Genomic DNA, 19,891 nt, shown 5'->3' with positions numbered 1-19,891 from the left:
TGCACAACCATCTCGTGGCTTGATGGAAGGAGGCTTTGCACCAATAAGCCTGCTTAAATCCTTCTGCCTAAAAACACCCACCACACTTAAACACTATGTTTTTCTAGCTCCTCAGTTATAATTAGTTTCACCAAGTTTTAGCATTTAGGCGTAGATTATACTATGAAACAATGGTGAAGCCTTTATTATACTTTTGGCCAAAGCAGGACAGGATGTAACGGTTTAGAATATCCAACAGTATTTATTTAAATAATTTTACATGTTTTATACATATTAAACACACAAAAGTATTAAGTTTAATCTCAGTGGTGCAATGAGTTAATTCAAAAATTGAAATTACATCAGTGGTGCTTCAAATTGAAATCGACTTATCCAAAGTATTAAATGAACAAATTAGCATAGTCTACCTATAAAGTGCAACTCGCCATGTCCAGCTAGCTGACAGGGAGATTCAGAAAGGTGACAGTCAGAAAATTCATATGGTTTTCTCCAGGCTTAGAAAAGTGAAGACTAGACGGATTTTACATATTTTCCAACACTTTGTCTCTCTGCTTTGATATTGCACATCGTTTTGAAGAAATATCACCAGTAGTTGTATTTATTTATTTTTGTTTCCATGAGCTTTCTGTCATGTCACTGAGTCTACCTTACATGCATAGACAATGGACAAAATACAGTCTGTGTCAAGAGGTCCTATATTATGCAAGAAACAAAAAAAAAACTTGAACAAAAGCTTACTGAGTCTGGTTTAGGAGGGAAGAGATTACATGGATAATTAGATCATCATGTTTACTGTTTGCTGTCCCTTCAAACACTCTAAGCTGCAAATACAACATTGCAAATCCTATGTTCCCTAACCAAATTGCTTTTTTTTTCTTTTCTCCTTAATCTTCCCTGTAGATGGTTGCAGTCCTCATGGACCTTTAAAAAAACGGCTCCTCTTTGCACACCCATTTCTCTGGCTTGTGCATGGAAATGTGGGCACCTCTAGAATCAGAGTCATTTCTTCTAAAGAGTTCACTGTGACTGTTCGTTCTTGGTCCCGTCACAGCGTCCGTGTTGCTGTCACTGTCTCTGTCGCACGCTTGCCTTTTTGAAACCAGGTGACTTGAATGCTGTGTGTTTAACCTCTTTTTTGGTATTTTGTGTTTCAGCTTTGAGGCTGCAAGGGAAAACAGTGGGTCAGTGCAAGGTGATAACGGGCTTTTAATGCTGGAATATGACACATCTTGATAGAGAGTCGTTAAGTCAGTTTTCTCCTCAGTTTTAGGCTGATTCTCATCAACGGAAAAATGTTCCCCTTCCACTCTTTCGTGTTTTATGTTCGTCGCCCCGTGATTGTCACTGTCCTCTGTTTTGACGGTTGCCTGTCTGTTGGCTTCGCTCTGGTGTGCAGAGTATTTCGAACACGGTGCGAAGTCGTCAAAAGTGTAGCCCTCCTCGTTCGCTTCCTTGTGTTTTTTCTCGTGGCTTTTCTTCGTGGCGAGGTAGAGAAAGCGCTGGGGACAGAAGGAGCAGCGGTACCTTTTCTCTCGGTTGGGGCTCTGGGGTGTGTTATCGAAGCAGGAGCCATTTTCCATACAGCTGCTGCAGATGTAATCGCGGCCGGCGGGCGCCTCACTGGGGGGGCCTTGTTTACCGCAGGTTCGACAGAAACAGGGGTGAGAGCCAATGACATGAGCCCTCAGACCGGTCTCCGTGATAAAAGAGCTGTCACAGATCTCACAGTTGTACGTGGCCCTCGGGCTGCAGTTCTTGCCAACGCTGTGCTTCACCCTCGTGCTGCTCACCGACACGCTCTCTTCTCTCAGCCAACTGCTTCTTTCCAGGTGGGCCTCGCTAGCAGCAGTTCTATCTACGGATGTTTCAGGAAAATGGTGAAACATGGCTTTTCTGTGCTTATATCTGAGCTTCTTCCTTTTCTTTTTAGCTTTATAGGAATAGTAGGGGCGCCAGAGCTTATCTGCTCCCTCGCAATCAGACGGGTCATCGCATGCCTCTGGCTCTCTGGTGGCAGCAACTTCTGGTCTGAAGCGGAGCCTGGGACTCTCTGAGTCTTCCCTTGTTAGAGGGCACTGGCTTGGGCTCTGCTCCACACTCAGTTCTCGAATTCTCCTTTTTTTCCTGGGAAATAGTTTCGATCCTTTGATTTGGCGTCGGATAATGGCTTCGTTGCCAATTTTGACTGTTATCTGACACAGCGGCATGGCATCGCTGTCAAAAGATGGACCTGGGCATGCGGGTTTGGCGATGTATGTTTCTGTTTTTGCCCCCAATGTTTTATCACACAACAAATTCTCTGTGTGCGATTGAAGGATCTCCTTGGTCATGTCCTCGACTCTTTTGGCAGAAGCTGACAGCTCACCTAGCTTTTTAACAGTGTTCAAGGACTTTAAGAAGGGCATATTATGACTCATGTGCTCTGAGTTAATTAACGGAGATGGATTATCTTTGTAACCTGCAGGAGATTCTGCATGGGGTTGCACAGAAAAGGAACCGTCATAGCTAAAGAAGGGTGGACCTCTGTTTTCTGCCTCTTTTCTTGTGGCCCCTCGAATTTCCACCTCACTGTTTAGATTTTGGTCGCCATCTTGGTCGCATGGCTTGTCAAAGCTGATGCGAGGCATGACAGGTGAAATCATCTTTGTCGTTGCCATGAACGTCAGAGGGAATGAAGCAGTGTCAGAGTGGCTGTTGAGACCATTTTCTTCAATTTGAGGGATAACAGAGTTACTGTCTGTTGCAGACTGATCACCTCCTTCAGCTCTCTCTGAATACGTGTGACTGTACGTCTTGTATTGTCTTTTTCTAAACTTCATGGGTAGAAGCCTGTAGAGTTTGAGAGGATAAATGTTGGATTTTAGCCCACCGTTTGCAGACTTTTTCTTAACAGACAGACTGGGATCAATGCCATGAAAGGACTTCTGATGGTTCTTCAGGATATAGTATGTCATGAATGTCTCCAGGCAGAAAATGCACTGGTAGCGGCGTTCACCTGTGTGCCAGATTTCATGCTTAGTGCGATACTCTGCCAGGGCAAATACTTTGTTACAGTAATGACAGGGGTAGGCTCTCTGCCAGGAATGTACATTCTCATGCCGCTTTAGACTGGATAGGGTGACGTAAACCCGTTTACACATACTACAGTTATATCTCCTCTGACCACCATATATCTTCATTGGCTTCTCATCGTGTGGAGGCTCTGATTGGTCCACTTGAAGGGGCTCTGGGGTGTGAGGACTTGGTAGGTCGGTGGGAGGAGGCTGGGATGTGTTGGTTTCCATTTCTGATCCGTCATCGGAATGGTGATCCACCTCTTTGGTTGAGCTATCCCTGGCATCTAGTTTAGGTGGGCCTCTCAAAGCCTTAGGACAGACCTGCTCATGGTTGCGCAGACGTTTGAGGTGTATAAACTTCCTGTGGCAAAACTTGCAAAACAAATGACTAACAAAACGCTTTTTATGTACCTCTGAGTGAATGGTGAGAAGAGCTTTATTTGTGAATATCTCCGGACAGTGCTCACAGCCATAGATTGATATACTGTCCTCTGTCTGAGGGGAAAGTGTTGGTGGACCCAGCTCCATTGGAGCTGTGTCTGTGGCCATGGGTGGCCCTGTGTCTATGCTTTTTTCTGCCTCAGAAAAAAGCGGAGGCGGGGTCATAACTGTGGCAGGTGTTGCAGTAGCACCGTCAGTAAATGTGGGGGTCACTGTATTTGGTTTGTCGGTTTCTGGTTCGGCTGGTGTCGGAAGCATGCTTTTACCCAAAATGCTTCTCAGCTTGTGCCGCTTTTTAAGCGGTCCTATATTCCTGTAAATGAGTTGCTTTGGCTGTGGTACAGCTGGCTTACAGACCTTCTTGCTGTCACACTGACTGCTATCTTTGCCTTCAGTGGATTTGCATACTGCATATGAGTGCTCGGAGAGGGCGTGGGTAGTCTCATTGTTCCCGCTGAAGCAGGATGTTGTAGAACAACTTGATGGGAGCTGACCCAAGTCGGGTGACTGCCTCTCTCTGTTTGCTTGATCCAGAGGGGTGAAAGGATTGTTTCCAGGACACACTTCAGTGATTGAGAAGGCATTGGTGATGCGTGGTCCTCTGGTGCTGTCTACCTCCTCAAGCCCGAGAGGTGCTTTCTTTATTTTTTCAGACACCGGGGCAGTATAAGAATCTGCTGGTTTAACACATTCATCCTGTCTCTCTTGTTCTGCGAGCTTCTCCAAAAAAGGAATTCCGAGTCTTTTTCCAGCTGCTACTACACCCTTGGTGTCCTCTGCATCAGATGATGTCACCTTCGAGCAGTATATGAAGTTGAGGATACAGGCAAACACTTCAGACTTAAGGTCCATCAGCTCCAGCACTTGGCTGGAGTTCCATGGCTCAGAAGTCGTCAGAGCGTTCCTGAAGTACCCACTGCAGGCTGCCAGTATGTTCTTGTGGGCCCGAAACTTTACATCCTCCACCACAATGGTAACATCACAGAAGAGGCCCTGTAAACGCTGTTCATTAAGCTTGCTAAGCACAGTTTGAGGGTGAGCGTTATCCATCAGGTTGTGAGGGCATGGAGACACCACAGTCATCTAAACATAGGACGAGAAATAATCACATTAGAGTTTTGCGAAACAGAGAATCTGAATTCCAAAAGAAGACTCAGGAGTGAAGTGTGTACATGTATTATTTGAAGCTATCAAGCTCTTTGTGTGATTTAACACTAGATGGCAGTAATGTCCTGGCACATGAGCTCTAATGTCAACAAGCTGGTGAACACTTCTGACTCAAGAAACTATATTTTCACTTGCATTTTGCATAAAATGTAATTTTTTAACAATTCAAAAATGGCTTACACAATGACTTCAATGCAAACTGTAGGCTCATTGAAATATCAGACCTATAAACTGTGGCTGAACTGTCTTAAGACTGTGTTGCTCTCTGAAATCACTTCTGCTTAATCCCAGATGTGCTTCTCGTCTGTAGAAGAGCTCTTTAATCTCACATTTTTAAAAGTTAATCTCCCTTTTTATGTCGGGCACACGTAACTGTTAATGCACTTTGATATTTCAGGCTGTGAATCATTAGACGGTGCAGCAATAGGGAGGGTGTGAGTAATTACTTTAAGGAATGGAAATTTGAGCTTTAAGTGACAACTGTAAACTACTACAGCAAAGGCTGCAGAGTAGCTGCTTTGTGGCTTATAGTTTGTACTAGAAAGTGCTCTGGTGGGAGTGTGTCACGCAACCGCATAGAAGTACTGTGAGCGAGCATTTTTATTCAAAGGCTGCGTTTAAATATGAGCTAAAACCAAAGAGACCGGCTTAAAAATTTACCGGAATGGCTGCAGTTAAAAAAAATCCTGAATCTATAATGACCTAATGGTTGACAGCTGGTGCACCTGGCATTCTCAAACAGTCGGCTCTTTTTGTTTTTAGTTGTAATTAATGATGAATAAATTGAATGGTAATCCAGTCAGTGTGATGCCACAGCGGTGCACAACACAAAGACCGGTTGTACAGTCATCATGACTGCCTGTTGTTTTTGGTTTGTTTTGCTTTGGTTTTAAAGTTAATATATGAATGTTACCCATAGAGTTATGAGTCATATGCTCCCATTTTGTTTTTCAGTTTGTCGTGCAGGCACCAAAGGTTGCTTTTAATTCCCAACTATTCATCAATACCTCGTTTAAGGGCAACTAACATAAACAATGCTATGAAAAGCTTATTTATTGCATGTATTAGTATATAAAATTGATAATGCATTGATAACAGTAATGCGGTAGTTACTCATGAGGAAATGCCTTTCAGTTTCCGCATACTGGAGCTAATGGCGGCCTTGATTGTACAGACTGGTATTTTTGAACGCTGCCAATCCAGCGTTTATGGATTAATTTGATTCTGATAATGACTTAACGCGATCTGCAATCTGCAAACCCTAGATGAAGTTAATTCTGACTTTGAAAGAGGATGACGGGTTAACTGTGGCCTACTCATATAGAGTCAGTTAGGGATGAGTCGTTACTGAGGCATTTAGCATGTGTTACACAGTGCGCTGACTATATCTGCTAAAACACACTCAGCTTACACTTGCAAGTGCTGAATCATCACGCCTTTTGCAAGTCAAGCTCAGAGGTCACCACTTTACATTGTTGCTATTTTCATCTTTGTGGCTGCATTGAAAGTTGCGCAGTGATGATTGTACAAATTAGCATTAGATCCTTTTTTTTAGGAGTTTAATATGTTTTTATCTACACGCCAGTCATCTTTATCGGTTATCTCTGTTTTATATTCACAGTTCAGTTTGATATCTGATATTGTGTCACGTTTTGTTAATGTCTGCCAGTGGTGCGCACCATTTGGCAGCCTGCTGTTGTGAACGACCGGTATTCTTTACTCCCGGGACTGCAGGTGATTTATCACCGAAGGTATTTTGTGTTTACGTTTTGTTTTGTTTTTGAATTCTCGTGCAACAAATATGGCCGCCAGTCTTTAAAGCATCCCAGACTGATGAAACACAGCCACCCTGCTGCCGTCTTTCTCAGACAGGCCTCTGTTGTCATGGCAACATGCTATGGCGCAGCTCTTATTGGGATTCAGCTGGATGGCAAGTGACTGTATTAGCCGTCCGAGTATTCGGTCCCCTCTCTCTCCCACAAACAAGCTGCCCTCTCTGAGAACCTGCACCGCGCAGCAGTCTGCAGAGCAATCGAGGTTTGCCTTTGTCTCGGCTTGAATGTACTTTGTGTCTGTGTATTGGTCTGTGTGTCTTTGTCTGCAGCAAAAAAAATGGACTTTCTCACCTAGCGCAAGTGATGTGCCACGCATTTGTTTTAATTTCGTACTTTGTGCTTCATCAGAAGCGTTTCATCCTTTCCTCTGCATCGTTATTCTACTTCACCGCATTCCTTTTTTCCACATTTTGTATCAGTTTTCTCGGATTTATTCCCACCACATGCTGAGCGGAAATTAGAATTTCTCATCAGGGCTTATGAATTTGCCACACCCCAACTTTAGTTTACCTTCAAAGACAAAGTGAAATTATTTTTGTTACATCTGTAATGAAAAAGTCCCCACACACTAAACCACAAACCAAGAAATGACAGTACAGCATACAGACAGCATTGTCAATCAAAGAGCGAAATATCAAAGCAAAAGACACTTCACTCATCTGTGCGAAGCGAACTTCCGCAAATAAAAAATAAAAACCCCAAACAAAAAAAGAGAAAGAAAAACGGTTAAAAAATCATGCAAAACATACCTTAGTAAATTAGAGAAAGTGATGCAGGGCGAACAGGAAGCAGTGTCATGCAGTATCCCTTTTCTACAGCCCCGTGTATACCAAACTATACATGAAAAACAGTTTCGTGAGACCAAGGCGAAAGTAGTTTTCTTTTTCTATGATGGTCGCTGAACAGTGGTGTTGTCAGAAGCAGAGCTTTTTCTGACGTCTTTCTTCCTCTCCCTCCCTCTCTGTATGAAGATGACTCCGGCTCCAACGTCCTTCGCCTCTATCCATGCAGCCCAAGTCCTGGGCTAGATCTGCCCTGCCCTCCTCTGGCTGTCCCTCTTCTGTCCTGCTACAAGCTATAGGAATAACTCACGGTTTAAGCAGCGTGTAGCTAAATCGGACTATTGGTCTGCTTTTGTGCTGGCTGGGCAACTGAAGCTTTCGTTCTGGAGCCACTGAGCAGGAAGCGGCAACTTTTATTAAGCATGGCAGAGGGTTGTAGGGAGAGCGGAGAGATGCAGGGTGCTACATCACACACCAGCTCTGTACTCGAATGCACCGCCAGAGAAAACGCTGAGCTGCATTGCTATTAGCAGCATAGAGTGAAGGGTTCCTCTGCTGTACAGCAGACGATCTATTAAATCTCCCAGCACCGCACCAGCGGGATCTCGATGCAGCTCGATGTTGACCAAAAATGCATGACATAAAATCATCTCCAGCCCACTTAGAAAGAGCATGCACCTTAAATGCATGACGCTACACTATGTCTGTCTTTGCCAGTGCAGCAATACATTACACCAAAGGTTTTCGTCTGTGCTTACGCAGTCACTGTGGTTAGGTAATGCACAAGCTAAGAGAAGATGGCACTGTCCTATTTGTGTAGCTTTGTTAGTCAGCGGACAGATGTTCATCAATGCTTTTTCTCACAGTTGCATCGAGCATGCAAACCGGATGCAAAGCTAAGAGAGAGTCCCGCTTTCAGCGGAGACTCTGCTTATACCTACATAGAAGCTGCTGATTGATGCACCGGCAGCAGATGCGTCAGCAATGCAGACGAGGAGGGGGAGGGGAGGAAGCTAAACACGACATGGCTCTGTGAGCTTCTCACTAGCCTCTAAGGACGGAAGCACTGTTTTATTTACGCGGCTGAGAGTGGAGTCATATGACTGTGCCCTCCTCATCCTGACTGAGATCCACTTTAACAAACAGCAAGCATCAAAGCTTTCATTTTTATGGCACTATTTAGTTCAAAAGACAGAAATGAGGCAGGTGCTGTATCACCATGCATGCACTTACTCATCGCCCTGAAGGGGGGAATGTTTTCTTCATTAAGTGTTTGTGCTTTCCACACTTAAAAGACCCAACTTTAAAATCTTAACAGCTGTGACTGCTGCCCCCTTTTTTGTGTTTGCTGTACATTAATTTGGTTTGATGAATGCACACAATAGCCACCATTTCTGGGTGGCGTGGCATGCAGCCCTCCGCTCATCGCTGTTCAGTTTTCTTTTCAAATATCATCATCTACATATCTGCTTGTGTGAACTTACAGTGTAAAGCAACAAAAAGACAGATTAAACATATTTTTACTGTAGCAGCAAACATTAAAACTTAGATTAGTTGTTTGATTCAGAGTAAAAATGAGAAAAGCAGTCAGTTTGAGAGTGACAGCGGAATGATGATGTTTTCTTTTAACCTTTGTAAAGCAAAGAAAGTAAAGTTTATGTATATAAAGACACAAACTGCCTGACACCAAAAGGAAAAACAAACCCCTACATGACAGTGGTATTGGTTGGACACTTTTTAGTTCATGCTTGGATCAGACTGATCCTTTAAGGCTTTTGAACAATGCTTTGTGGTGAAAACGCCATAATTACAGCGTGTGTTACTGTAAAGTTTACTTTGTATTCTCTGGTCTGACTCTCAGCAGAGTCAGCCTACAGGTTCGTTTGACCTTCATCATGCAGCGTCAAAATATCCGCCCATTCTGTGAGAAGTTCTTATCTACTCGCTCTCACGCATGTGAATGAGAGAACCCTGCTTTGGTGGGAAGAAGTTAATTTGTGTGCATGGATGCATTTAAATCTGCATTTAAATAAGTCTACACAGTAACCTTGTTTTGCTTTGATTGTCTGTGCCTTACACCGTACAGTAAAACTACTACATGTCAAAGTAACATTTAAACAGAATAAGGTGGTCACAAAAACACGTGTACAAAAAATGAAAATGAAATAAAGTTAACGGTTTGCGGAGGCTGCTCTTGGAAAGCACCAGAGTGTAATGAAAAAGCGGTAAAAATGATTTCACTTTCATTTGGCATCATTTCTGGGAGGGAAGGTGGTTTAATACATTTGTTTTTAGACTCTCACCACTACTTAAGCCTTCTTCTGGACTAAGAAAGCTAGGAGCGTTTAATACGGCCCATAGCGTGCTAAAACTGGAGTAATCATCGCTGCCATGAAGGCATTTTTTGCATCACTGTAGTGTATCAGTAAGTCCCCATACTGAGAGTAAGAAATAACTTGATGATAAAAAGATGGAGATTAGAATGGCTGGACATTTATTGCTTTATAAAACATTAAACCTAATCCATGTAGACCATTTAGGTTGTTGTTTGCCACCATCTTTTTCAATAGACACGTGTGATTCCACTGTGTGCAGAAACCATTAAGAGCTCTTTTTCAGTAAGCTGCATTTAATTAATATTTATAGACTGCAAGATATTGAAAAGAGGAAGAACAGCATCAATTTTTTACTGGTCAGACAAGTTTATAAGCTTTTTTAATAAGCTTATCGAGATTTGCATGTCACAAAGTGGGCGGTACATCAAACAGATCATTCTTGATCACGATTGCCTTGAACTTTCAAGACATATATACATATATGTATTTATATTTTCCTTCCTGGTATGACAGCTCTGTCCAATCATAGCAGCCACCTGTTGTTTTAGTTAGTGCCTGTGTGGTTCTCGAATTCACAGCAAAGAGATATTAGAAGTCAAATTAAAACCCTGGTTTCAGTATATATTAGTAGTTTGTGTCTAATTTCAGGTTTTCTCCTCCGTAAAACCTGACAGCAGATTCTGATGCTGGAAAAACGAATCATTTCTTATTTATGAGAAAAAGCCCATTTTGTGGTCTTCTTATTGTTTTAACCTAAATAATAACTCATCTATATGAACAGCCTAGATACCCTTATTAGGGTTTTTTTTATTTTTTTTTATTGCTTGGCACAATTGCTTTGGGATTTACGAGGTTAGGTCTCAAGCTAAAGCTTAAAGAGGCCTGCAAATGATAAGAAAGAAAATAACTGTCCTAACTGGAAGGTCTGTGCTCATATTGGTATTTTGTAAACATAACCCTGACATTACAGCTAGGATGTGTTTAAAACCATAGGACAAAGTTAACAGGCCTCTTCGCCTCTGATGCTCAGTGAGCTCAGCTGCGGCCTGCAGGGACGCTCTTCGGGGAAAAGGCTGAGAGGAAAAGACTGCAGCAGAAGGCTGAGTAGGCCTCATTCTCATTCTCAAAGCATTCACACTCTTTAGCATACAAAGACATTCATCCCTTGGACAACTTATGTTGCTGCTGCAACAAGCACTCGTACTTTGAGATGCCTACCAAAACGTTTGTGTGGAAGGTCTTGCCGGGCCTGTCCCTTCGCTGTGGAAGCCTCTCTGGTGTTTGTTTAGAAGGAGGAGAGCGACTACCCGGCTCCCATTCTTCCTCTAGCCCGGATCAGGCCATTACCACTTTCCCTTCGTCACTGCCGTCTGTGGACTATGGCTCTGGCAGAGGTTCCCGGTTCCTGCTGTGCGAAGTTGCCTTCTGGAGGCTGCTGCTACTGCTGCGTCACTCCCGCTGCATCACTGACCCACAAAGAGGAACTGAGAAGGAGGGGTGGTGTTGTGAATGTGTGCAGTAAATGGATAAGCATGAAAAAACCCACACAGCCCTACACCACGTCAGTAATCAAATGGATGTGGCTGATGTCTCTGTGCCTCAGAGTGAGGCCTAGCTGTTGCTGTGGTATTTGGGAAGTGGGTCTGGGAGACAGATTCTTTATTGTTACGTAATGAATATTTTTCCTAGACCAGACTCAGCTGAGAAGGCGGTGTCAGGGGCTAATAATAGGTCATGGTACCCACCATTCAGGGCTGTATGCTGTCATGTCAGATCACTCCAGCACACAGCTATCATTTGGCCACAGAAATATTTGATATTGCAGGGAGGCGCGGTCATTTATGTTAAACTACCTGCAGTTTAACACGTGTTCTACTTTTTGTTATAACACAAGGGCTTACTTAGGTTTTGTTTCTTTTTTTGGCATTCTTACATGACAGTAGGACTGTATTACTGTATTATGTTATTCTTTTAAAATTTACTATAACATGCCAGCTCTGATTCTAAAGTACCTGTAAACAGAGAAAAACAGTGCATACCTTTGTCTTATGTTACTGTAGCTTGCTGGTACAGGTTTCAGGAGAGGTAGGTAGGACTGCTGTGTCAGATGTCCTTACACACGTATATGCACAAGCGTTTAATCCAGAATAAGTAAGTTGGAGTCTTTTAGGCCTTGATATGGTAACCAGAACTACAGCACTTGTTTTGCACACGTTACCTTTACATACTTGATTTCCCTCCTCCTCCTCCTCCTCCTCCTGTCATCTGACTCATTTTGACGTTTTTATTGTGACATTGCTCCCTCTGCTGGCTGCTTCAGTGATCCCACAGAAAGCCAGGCTGCCTTGTGTATGCAAAGACAGCGGAGGCCGGTTGAGGGCTTTCAGCAGAGGGCGCAGCCAGCAGTTCACCAGCAAATGTAAACAGGAAGTATGACATGATGTCAGCAGGACTTCAGTTGCTTACGTATTTTTCTGTAAGTTTGTTTACATTTTAATTTCACCAGGTTGTCATCCAGACATGAAGTGCCAATTTAATGTCATTTACAAGGAATCTTACACAACGCACACTCTTTGAAACAAAACAAAACTTGCAAGCAAGAGTTTCCTTTGTAATGCAAAAGTAGTGACTTGCTTTGGAGAATATTCACAACATTTTTTACACACACACACACACACACACACACACACACACACACACACACACACACACACACAAAAGCCCTCATTCATTACTGAAGTCTTTTTGAGTTTGCTAATGAGCCAGTGTGATTTTACTTGTTTTGGAACAATAATAAAAGGGTTTGTTTTTAAATATATATTTTACTGCTGTTTTTTATCATCACTGTTGTGGAAAAAAGTTAGAAAGGTGCTCTTCCAGCCCATGGCATTGGCTATGTCCTCAATGTCCCTGTTAAACCCAGCGCAGTTCCTCACAGTCTGCTCCCAAAACTTCTCAGAGCTGAAGAGCTGGTACAATCCGGTTAGAGCACAGCACAACATACACGTGAACACAAATGAATTTGAACACAAGAAAAAAACAATAGACACTAAAGCATTATTTCTGTATCATCGAACAAATCCAGTACTTTACCGTTGTCCTCACCGTTTTGAATCTGCGTGACGTCTGTGCCAGCAGTGCCATGTCTTTCAGCTCGAGGCAGTACATGATTCGGAGCATGATGTCATCAGGTAAACGCTCCAGGTAATCAAACTTTCCTTGGCACAGTGCTGCTGTGTAATCCAGGATCCTTTGCCCAAAAACAGCACCGACTTCATCTGCAGATGATAAGTCGACAAACACAGCCCTTTCTATGTCAAATTATAAACCCAAACAAGATTCAGAAATAGGTTAGAAAATAATATTATCAAGAACTTCATGGAAGTGGGAGTGATGATTTCGATGAAAAAAACTTACACTGTAGAGTTTTATCATTTTGGAAGTCCTGATGAGATGTCTTCTGCTGATTTGGGGGAAGACCTCTGCATTCAAGGCGCAAAGAAATCCTCCATGAGGTTAGTATTACCTAAATTTAGAGGGGAAAAACAAAGATGGAACTTCAAGACTTTAATCCAGGAGACTCTCTTGAAGTAGTCGCTACAAGATGCCGATATGCTACTGGAACAGGGCGAATGATTTTACTAAAACATATTGCTATTAGCTTGTTATTTGTTAAGCATAAATATTAGAAAATAGTCGCAAAGCCATATTTAAAGCTAAATAACGACGTGAAAATTAAGCTAGCCTCAAATAGAGGGATTGTTTTTATAAGCACGCTTTATACAGTTACTCCTCGAAAGTCTGTTATATAAATAATACATAACCTCGTTTTTGGTAATGACAAGTTGAAAAAAATCCTTTTGAGGCGGCGGACCCTGACCACTAATTTCAAACAGTCTCTCCCCAAGCAAAGACGCCATTTTGGACGCAAAAAAAATGTTGCCATGACAACTAAAAAGCAACTAAAATTGTCTTTGCACAACGACTCATAAAACGGACCGATTGCTTTATCATTGATGTTGGGTAATAACAAAAAGTTATGCAGGGCATATTAATTTTACACATATGCTTGTTTCATATATGTCTGTTGAAGGGGGGAGGAGGGGGGGTCACGACCCAGCGGATTGATACTTAATATTTGTGACAAGCTAATGTTACCAATGACTTCAGTGATTCAGCTGACTGTCTCTGGATGCCTACAAAAATAGTTGAATTGTCTTCATTAGAAACCCGTCGCTTTGTTTCGAAAGAGCAGCCGATCCAGTGCTCGCGCTCGCTTTGTTGACTGAAAGCAAGCAGATACAGAAAATAAGGAGCAAACTAGTCCCGGAGCGGATGAATCACGCGGAGGTATATTGCGGTTGTAGGCCCCTCAGCTGATGTGAAACTAGCAGTGGTAGAGAGAAAAGAGGAGCTGGTGCACTGTCTGTTACAACTACAACACTGGAACAAATAGGTAACAACATTATACCAAAAGGTAGACATTTTCACTGACATTTAAACCTGTAGTCTTTTGGGATTTTGACAGTATTCAACCTCGAAATACATCGGAAGAATGGGTGTTGCGAAAATAACTCGAATCCCGGTCCTGCTTTCCTGTTTTTTTTGTGTCTAAAGGTATCAGGGGCCATTTCTTTTTGCTAGTTAGCGTTTACTTGCTAACTGCTAGCTAGACAACTTGTTAATGTTTGGGAAATTTTGATCAAAACTTTATCATAAACACTGAATTGGTGCGGTGTTGCCAAAAACGCTGTTTTCAACACAAATCCTTTTAACCATCCTGTCGAGCTGGCAAAATGTTAGCCATCGACAACAAGGCTCGCTAACGTTAATTAGCTGGCATGCCAAGGTTAGCTGGTAACAGCTATAACGCTCTTGTTTGATTAAACATCGTAAGCTGCGCGACAGTCCTGTAGCTGCTAATTCGGTCTCGACGGGGTTAGTAATGTGGTGTTACCTCGGCTCCCAGCTTAATTGAAAACAGCGAGGTATTTTAAAGCCAATAGCCGGCTGTTTATTTTTTTTGTCAGCTTACTGTTTGCGAGAGAACGGTCATTGAAGAAACCCTCGCTGTGGCTAGGCTAGTATTAGCTTGCTAATGATAACCTAGCCGTGACGCTTTGAATTCAGAGCAAGGTACTTTAACGGTAGTTGAATGAGATGTTTGGAGTTATGTGTCCCATTTACCCAAGTCTTAACAAGAACCATGCGCTGTGTTGGCACGCTGTTTGTTAGTGGTCAACTTGTCTTCCTGGCTAACAGTAGCTAAAAGGCTAGCCAGCGCTGTAGTAGTGAGAGGGAGGCACTGGCCTTAAGTCAGCTCAGAAAATATTGTTAGCCATCCTTATAGCTTACCAACATTAGTTAGGAGTCTGTCTGTACATAACAATTCGCGCTGACAATTGCAAGGAGAGTGTAGAACTATATCAGCGTCGTTACCTGTCTAGGTGACAGTTGTGTATTTTGGATTTATTTACCCCCATCAATCGTAGACGGTGAGCTTGCTTACGAAACACAAACGTATTTCTCTTTTCTCTAAACTTGATTGTCAGCCCCCCCCACCACACACACACACACACGTACACAGAGCTGTGTGTCCTGGCAATCCGACTGCCAACTTAGCTTGCGTTAGTTTACTTGTAGCCTGCTAGCTTTATTACATTAAACCGCTGTCGAAAGACGGGTCTTGTCGATGTTGCCTTTTTTCGACGTGAAGCTAATTTCGGATGAACCCGATCGTTATTCGCCAGTTGGAGGGGCGTATTTGCCATTTAGTAAGCATTATGTCGTTTCGTAACCCAAACAAGCTAGCTTCTCAAATGTGACAATTTGTTTGGCTAGGGTACTAGCTGAATAGGTTGACACACCGGCACGCCAACTACGCATTTCAGTGTAACCATTGCTACGTTAGCCAGCGTAACTTTAACTAACTGCTGGTCTGCAGTTAGCAAGTCTTCTAGCGTTTTCTCTTTTTTAGATTCAAGATGTAAACGCCACAAGCTTCGCTTTTGGATGTGTGAAGCTTTTCTGTATAAATAAACCGATACGATGAAGGTATTGTTAAAATGTATGGGGCTTGCTAGGATATTAAGTGGCTAAACATGCTAGCGTTAGTCGGTGGTGGTGGACAACTACGTCAGAAATATAGGCCTCTGTAAATCATGGGTATAAAAAAAATCGGACACTTCAGTTCTTGTTTTAGTTATGTGGTAAAATAAACTGGGTCGATGGTCTATGTGAGGCTGTAAATCATTTGATGAGCTTAACTAATACCATTATACTCTAGTGGGGAACACCAGTTGTCAGAATGGACGAATAACAAAGACTAGGATGCACTGTCAGTGCAGGCCTAACATGGCCCAGTGAGCTTGGCAAGTGTGGCGTATTTTTATCATCAGTATCCGTGATATCATAGTTTAACTTGTGACTTAAATAGTCAGATGCTTTTGAAAAAAAATTTAAAAAAAAATTTATTTAGGGATTCAATGGTTTTTGTCTAGCAAATAATGAAATCATCTTCCTGTATGTGTTTAGATCAAGTTAATCAATTGTCTTATCAGTACTGTCACTTTATTGACTCCTGTGAGTTAGATACATGCATTCACTTCTAATGTTAAAAAGAAAACTTCTGTACTATTCTGATCAATTAAACTGTTAAGATTGTACTGCACCCCTAACACTAAGCACACTGGATCAGATATATAAATTTTATACAATGCTGTAGTCATTTTGAAGCATAATTGCTGTTGGCAGTTAGTTTAGGACTTAAACTGAAACCAAAAAAGAATTAAATTGTAGTCTACCGTATTGTATGTTTATTTTAATTAGGCTGTGACCTTGGTTAATAATACACAAAGGAATCTTTCGCTGTTGTAAGAAAATTGTAAAATGATCCTTTTGATGATTTTAAGTATGTGAAAAGGTTCCAGTAGTGCTTTCTGACAAAGATTTAAAGGTACCAATGTGTAAAAATGTATTATACTGTGCGTAAGTAGGGTACTTGGTGATAGCTTTATATTCATGGAGCACAGGGAGGGGGAAAAACTAAAACATTTCAGTAAAATTTGATATTGGCAGTAAGGTTTAATATTAACAGCACTGCTGTATTTTACTGAATGTTATTCAGAGAAGTATACATTTTGTTATGACTGTTATTGAGAGATTAGGAACACGAACTGTACTCTGTGCTATGATTTAGTTATTTTTAACAGGTCATATTGGGCCACAGTAATATAGTTAGCATAAAGTCTTTAAAAGTTATTAGTTCCCTGTTTTTGATTTTCAGCTGTGAGGGGATGTAGTTACTAGCATGTGGTGTTGCTGCCAACCCCCACCCAGATGTTGTATCTTCATGTACAGTCTTGAGAAAGTTTTGCCACTGATCATCTCAAAGGGGCCAGAGTGGTGAACCTGTAGTTCAATGATACGCAATCTCAATAGACGGCAGCTTATTTTAAACCACAGACAACTTGGTGGTGGTGGTGAGAGGGTGCAGGTTTAAGGGTGGTCTTGGTATTTTGTTAATGTTCTTTTGTGGTCTCTTTTTCCTTTATTACAGTGAATGGTAGTGTCTAGAAAGGGTATGTCCCTTCAGGAGAGAGGTGCCAATGTCCAACCGGCCTAATTCCAATCCAGGGGGGTCACTGCGCCGTTCACAGAGGAACACTGCTGCGGCCCAGCCACAAGACCACACAGTTGCTGGAAGGTGAGTGTATCTGCATCCTTACTGTCCAGTTAAAATCAGAATATTTAAAAGGCAGCCGTAGTTTGTGGGCAGCAGTTGTTGAACCTTTCTTGAAAGAGCAATAGATGAAATGATGTTTCGTAGAGGGGAATTTGTATTTGGGTTGTGTCTCTTTGTAGTTAATTGGTATTTTAACTTGCTGAATGGTAAAATTGTCCTATGTAATCAAAGGAAAAGCTTATCTTTGTTCTTTTGTCATAGTCGGTAATTAACCCTCTTTTAGCTTTATTTTTCATGAATCTCCAGACGTGATAATGGCCAGATTATATGCAGAGGGAGACAGGCAAAATGATTTGGAGATTGATCAAGTCTCTTTATAAGTAACTTAATCACAGACACCCACACTGTTACGTGCTCTTTAATTTCCAACCTTACAGGTTGCAGTCAGAGCAGGTAAAACATAAAGCAAATTCCCCACCTGAAAGTAGAAGACCTAATTCTAAGGCTCCCAAAGCCACAGCCAGCTCAGCCACTGGCCAGTCCAGAGGGCACAGCTCAAGAAGGTACCTGTGTTTTCTACTTGGTGCTTAGTGTGTATGTGTGTGTAAATAGGGTCATGCATTTTTTTGTCCTTTTGGACTTTGATCAAAATCTGAAAAAAAAAAAAAAAAAGGGCAGTGAATGTGGCATTGCAATGCTCTGCTTTTTAGGATTCATAAATCTTCTAAGATGGACTTCTGTGTCTTTTCCACCCTAACAGAAGCGGTCTTACTCTGTCCGTGGCTTCATTTGTATTGCAAGACGACCCAGAGGCTGCAGGAACATCTGAACAAGAGCGACCAGGCCACCAATCTAAGAGTGAAGGCAACCGAGGGCTGAAGCGAAGTGAAGCTCCTGACCAAATAAGTACCTTTGGCCCAACCCCTGCCAAGAAGCCGAAATCGCTCCCATCACCCCGAGACAATACCTCAGAGACCAAGAAAGGCCCAGTTAAGTCCAAGAAGAGATCACTTACTTCAGAATTGCCTGCATCGTCAGGTCGAGGCCAGAGCAAGAAGAGTGTGGCCGCTGGGGCCTCGCCAATCCAAAAACGGAAAAAAGCAGACTCTCTCCCCGGTCTTAGTAGCACCGCTGGGTCCCTCCCCAATCGTACCGAGGGCAGAACTGCAAAACCCACCAAGCTGGCGTCTAAATCGGCCGCCTCAGCCAAAGCTGGGTGTAGCAACGTGACAGACTCCTCCTCCTCCTCTGCCTCCACCTCTTCCTCTACAACAGGCACCAACAGCACCACCACCCAAGGCGCCCGAGTCAAACAAGGAAAAGACCAGTCCAAGGCACGTCGCTCCCGCTCAGCATCTAGCCCCTCTCCACGCCGTAGTACACGTGACAAAGAGCAGGCCAAAGCTGCCAGCTCTTCAAAATTTGAGTGGGCAGCACGCTTTAACCCCAAAGTCAATCTGCCAAAACCCAAACTGTCCTTGCCTGGATCATCCAAAACTGAGACCTCCAAACCTGGGCCATCAGGATTACAAGCTAAGCTAGCAAGTAAGTTACATTTACTGTGTACGTCTGCATTATTAGCTCTATGGAGACAGCATTTGTACTTCAGAAATTTTTCTTTCATATTTGTTTTTATATTTTTTCTATTGTTCAGAATAGTTGACTATCACGGAGGGAAGTTTCTTTTTTGTTTTTTTTTGTTTTTTTTTTATAGAGCTCTCCTTTAATTTTTCTTTCCATTGAACTTAATACTATAAAGAGGGTTAGGATTTGGCTTGTGGGTTTATTTTTCTTATTTGTTTGTTTTTATCTTTTGGCACATTGGTCTTTGATATTTGAATTGAGGTGTTATTTTCCAGGGATTAAGTGTTACATCATGAGATACAAAACCTTATTCTGAACTTCTGGGAATAAATGTATTTGTTTTTGTATTAGACATATTCCAGCATAACTGGTAAAGCATACACATGATTTTAACTTCAGATAAAATTGTGCAGAGAAAACATTCAAAAAGGCCCATATGCAGACATTAGTGTAATTCATATATTTATGATTTATAAGTACAGTTGGTGACACTGTAACACAGTGTGTATAAAAAAAAAAGTTTGTGTCTTGACTAGGATGTCTCATGTACACATGTTGAGTGTGGACTGCACAGAGCTGGTTCATATGTCAGGCATAAGTACCAGTAGCCTGAAACCGGAGATGTATAAATACTGCTGGTCATTCAGTTGTCAGTGATTTCACAGGTATGGCAGGCTCAATCAGCAGTAAACAAGACTTTTTGTAACATGGTCTATATCGTGGTAGTCCTGTGACTTTAGTATAGTCAGTTACTGCTCTGTAAATTACTATGAATGCAGATGTTTTGAGTTTTAGCACAGTACACTAAAGCTGGTTGGTAGCATACTGAATATATTTTCTGCTTTTGTAGGGAATACTAGTCACCAGATTGTAAGGCTTATTTTGCATATTTGCTTTTAATTGTGTTGAAACTTAAGCATTTATTGTTTTTCTGTTTAGTGTAGTAGAAATGGAGCAGAGCCTGGGCAACTGCAACACCTGCTGCACATTTTGAGCCAATTACTGT

At 42.2% G+C, this 19,891-nt stretch overlaps 3 protein-coding genes across 9 annotated transcripts in view; 1 reads left to right on the top strand and 2 right to left on the bottom strand.

The window, feature by feature from the left end:
• Positions 1-221: 221 nt before the first annotated feature.
• Positions 222-12,010, bottom strand: zbtb38 (zinc finger and BTB domain containing 38). 2 transcript variants are annotated; one of them, XM_040009113.1, is made up of 3 exons: positions 11,657-12,010; positions 10,836-11,101; positions 222-4,580 (listed from the first exon to the last, which is right to left on the bottom strand). In XM_040009113.1, exon 3 carries the CDS (start codon positions 4,578-4,580, stop codon positions 924-926), a length of 3,657 nt encoding a protein of 1,218 aa, XP_039865047.1. In that variant the 5' UTR covers positions 10,836-11,101; positions 11,657-12,010; the 3' UTR covers positions 222-923. The 2 variants fall into 2 exon arrangements, with proteins under 2 accessions (XP_039865047.1, XP_039865046.1); XM_040009112.1 differs by lacking the exons at positions 10,836-11,101; positions 11,657-12,010 and adding an exon at positions 7,249-10,818.
• A 122-nt stretch (positions 12,011-12,132) lies between these two features.
• On the bottom strand, positions 12,133-13,634 carry fbxo36a (F-box protein 36a). Of its 2 annotated transcripts, none has more exons than XM_040009122.1 (4): positions 13,442-13,634; positions 13,035-13,143; positions 12,711-12,895; positions 12,133-12,586 (listed from the first exon to the last, which is right to left on the bottom strand). In XM_040009122.1, exons 1-4 carry the CDS (start codon positions 13,535-13,537, stop codon positions 12,440-12,442), a joined length of 537 nt encoding a protein of 178 aa, XP_039865056.1. In that variant the 5' UTR covers positions 13,538-13,634; the 3' UTR covers positions 12,133-12,439. The 2 variants fall into 2 exon arrangements, with proteins under 2 accessions (XP_039865056.1, XP_039865057.1); XM_040009123.1 differs by having other exon boundaries at positions 12,723-12,895; positions 13,442-13,626.
• Positions 13,635-13,868: 234 nt separating this feature from the next.
• The window catches only part of trip12 (thyroid hormone receptor interactor 12), a 30,535-nt gene continuing 24,512 nt past the window's right edge, over positions 13,869-19,891 (top strand). Inside the window, exons 1-4 of one of the 5 annotated variants that reach the window (XM_040009106.1) lie at positions 13,869-14,073; positions 17,176-17,322; positions 17,739-17,864; positions 18,062-18,846. In XM_040009106.1, coding sequence (XP_039865040.1) covers positions 17,225-17,322; positions 17,739-17,864; positions 18,062-18,846 — 1,009 coding nt within the window. In that variant the 5' untranslated portion in view covers positions 13,869-14,073; positions 17,176-17,224. Of the gene's footprint in view, positions 14,095-14,788; positions 15,113-15,188; positions 15,392-17,175; positions 17,323-17,738; positions 17,865-18,061; positions 18,847-19,891 lie in introns of those variants that run through there. The other 4 variants (XM_040009107.1, XM_040009110.1, XM_040009108.1 and 1 more) reach the window with 4 other exon arrangements.

Source organism: Simochromis diagramma, unplaced genomic scaffold (genome assembly GCF_900408965.1).
Source record: "Simochromis diagramma unplaced genomic scaffold, fSimDia1.1 OVJJ01000344.1, whole genome shotgun sequence".
Taxonomy (NCBI): domain Eukaryota; kingdom Metazoa; phylum Chordata; class Actinopteri; order Cichliformes; family Cichlidae; genus Simochromis; species Simochromis diagramma.
This window is presented reverse-complemented; position numbering and strand designations above follow the sequence as displayed.

Bases quoted from the DNA above. Each gene is read 5' to 3' on its own strand.
- zbtb38 (XM_040009113.1), bottom strand. From the start codon at position 4,580: ATGACTGTGGTGTCTCCATGCCCTCACAACCTGATGGATAACGCTCAC.
- fbxo36a (XM_040009122.1), bottom strand. From the start codon at position 13,537: ATGGCGTCTTTGCTTGGGGAGAGACTGTTTGAAATTAGTGGTCAGGGT. The intron at 13,144-13,441 runs GTTATGTATTAT...CTCTAAATTTAG, and splicing joins TTGTCATTACCAAAAACGAG to GTAATACTAACCTCATGGAG. The intron at 12,587-12,710 runs GTAAAGTACTGG...GGATTGTACCAG, and splicing joins TCAAAACGGTGAGGACAACG to CTCTTCAGCTCTGAGAAGTT.